The sequence below is a fragment of the Hylaeus volcanicus genome, unplaced genomic scaffold, assembly GCF_026283585.1.
Source record: "Hylaeus volcanicus isolate JK05 unplaced genomic scaffold, UHH_iyHylVolc1.0_haploid 10009, whole genome shotgun sequence".
Lineage (NCBI taxonomy): Eukaryota > Metazoa > Arthropoda > Insecta > Hymenoptera > Colletidae > Hylaeus > Hylaeus volcanicus.
In genome coordinates this window covers 1-1,917 of record NW_026532109.1, presented here as the reverse complement: position 1 = coordinate 1,917, position 1,917 = coordinate 1, and the positions used below count along the sequence as shown (strand labels likewise).

The 1,917-nt window shown below is 33.0% G+C and overlaps 1 protein-coding gene across 1 annotated transcript; it reads right to left on the bottom strand.

The window, feature by feature from the left end:
• Positions 1 to 177: 177 nt before the first annotated feature.
• LOC128882311 (uncharacterized) lies at positions 178 to 1,813 on the bottom strand (the record flags this gene model as incomplete). Its single annotated transcript, XM_054133890.1, has 1 exon — positions 178 to 1,813. A coding segment is annotated over exon 1 (1,243 nt), but the record flags the coding sequence as incomplete, so codon positions are not given.
• Positions 1,814 to 1,917: the final 104 nt, after the last annotated feature.

Here is a 1,917-nt window from a genome sequence, read left to right as displayed (position 1 = left end):
AATTTTTAGTTGATGAAAGAACTGTTTCGATTTCAGAGATTTGTATGGGTGTGTTTATATTTTCATTTGATTGATTATTTGATTCTAGAATTTTTTGAATAATTATATCGGAAGAGTTTTTAAATTGTTGAAACTCGGTGTCGTAGTTGGAATCATCTGAGTTCCTCGCAAATGTACTAGCTAATAGGTTAGCCTTATCTTCAGTCTTGGTTACGATAGTGTTGTCTGGAGACTGCATAATGTTAGGAAGGGGAACCCGAGTTCCAGTTCCATTGATTCTTTTTTGTTTTTCCCATACTGTAGAAGTAGATGTAGATGCATTAATAGAAGATATAAAATTTTCCCACGATACTTTTTTTTGTTGTTTAAAGGTTTTACGCGAATATGCCCTTAAGCGCTTATATTCGTATAGATTGTTAAACGTAGGGTGGCGTTTGTATTTTTGAAAGGCATGTTTATAAGCTTTTAGAGATTCACTGCATTCTTCATTCCACCATGGTAACCTTTTCTTTTGTGCTTTGCTCAATGAATTAGGAATACATGTTTTGGCAGCATCAAGTATAATTTTCGTTAGAATGTCTACTTTTTCGTTGATATTCATCATTTGGTCGCATCGAGATTGAAGTTCGTTTATTTTTATCGAGATTATATTTTGGTATTCTGAAAAATCACCTTTCCTGAAATTCCATTTTATTTCATTTGTAGAGTAAGTGGAAGTCGGATTTAACTGATAGTGTAAGAGTATGGGATAATGATCACTTCCGTATAGGTCTTCGATAGTTTCCCAGTTGAAATTATGTGCGATTGAGGGACTAGAGATTGATAAATCAATAGCGCTGAATATGTTGTAGGAATTATTGAAGTGAGTTGGATGATTATTATTTAATAGTACTAAATTAAGGTCTTCCATAATTTGTTCCATTGTTTTCCCTCTTTCATCTAGTTTGTACGAACCCCACGTATAGCTATGACAATTAAAATCTCCCAATATTATATAAGGCTTTGGAAGCTGATTGCATGAACTACTTATTTTTTGTTGTGAAAGGATACAATTATTGGGTAGGTAAATGTTGCAAATGCTGATCGGACCTTTTGAGAATAGGACCGAAATTGCAACACACTCAAGATCGGTATTTAGAATAATTTCAGTTGCTTTGAAACTTCTTTTAATATATGTAGCTACTCCGCCACTGGCATGGGTTGCATTTGTTCTGTTTTTGGTGAAATTTGTATAATTCTTTATGTTAGCTTGAAAATTGTTTTTAAAATTTGTTTCCTGGAGGCATATGATATCTGGACTATATTTATTGATTAGGATCTGGAGATTTTCTTTTTGCGGACGGTAGCCATTCAAGTTCCATTGTAATATATAATCAGCCATTTTTAGGTTGATTGTGAGAATGATGTAATTGGTCATCATCACTGGCCTCGGAGAAAGTCATTGAATCGTTGTCAGAGATATTTTCTTTTCTTAGTTTATTTTTCAAAATTGTGAATCCGCGTTTAATGTTTTTATCTATAAGAAGTGTCCTGGTTTTTTCAAGCGTCGTGATGAGATACTGAAAATTCGATATATATTCCGAAGCAATTTCTGTAACATTGGAGTACCTTTCGTGTTTTCTAGTAAACTTTTAGGTTGATGATAATTGAGTGGATATAGATTATTTGGGTTTGAAAGTATTTATCTGAGTGGAAGAAGTTGATGTTCTAGGATATCTATTTTGTTTTCATCGATATCTGTATTGGTCTTTGGTTTTTTAAATTTTTCTTCGATTTTATGACCTTCGAGGTAATCTGGTTTATCCAAATTTGTTTCGATAGGTTTTAGAGGATTTTTTAATGATTCATTGTTGTCAGTTGTGCTGTTTGAAGATACAGATAAGGGTCGTTTTGGAGCCTTTTGGGAAGGATTTATTA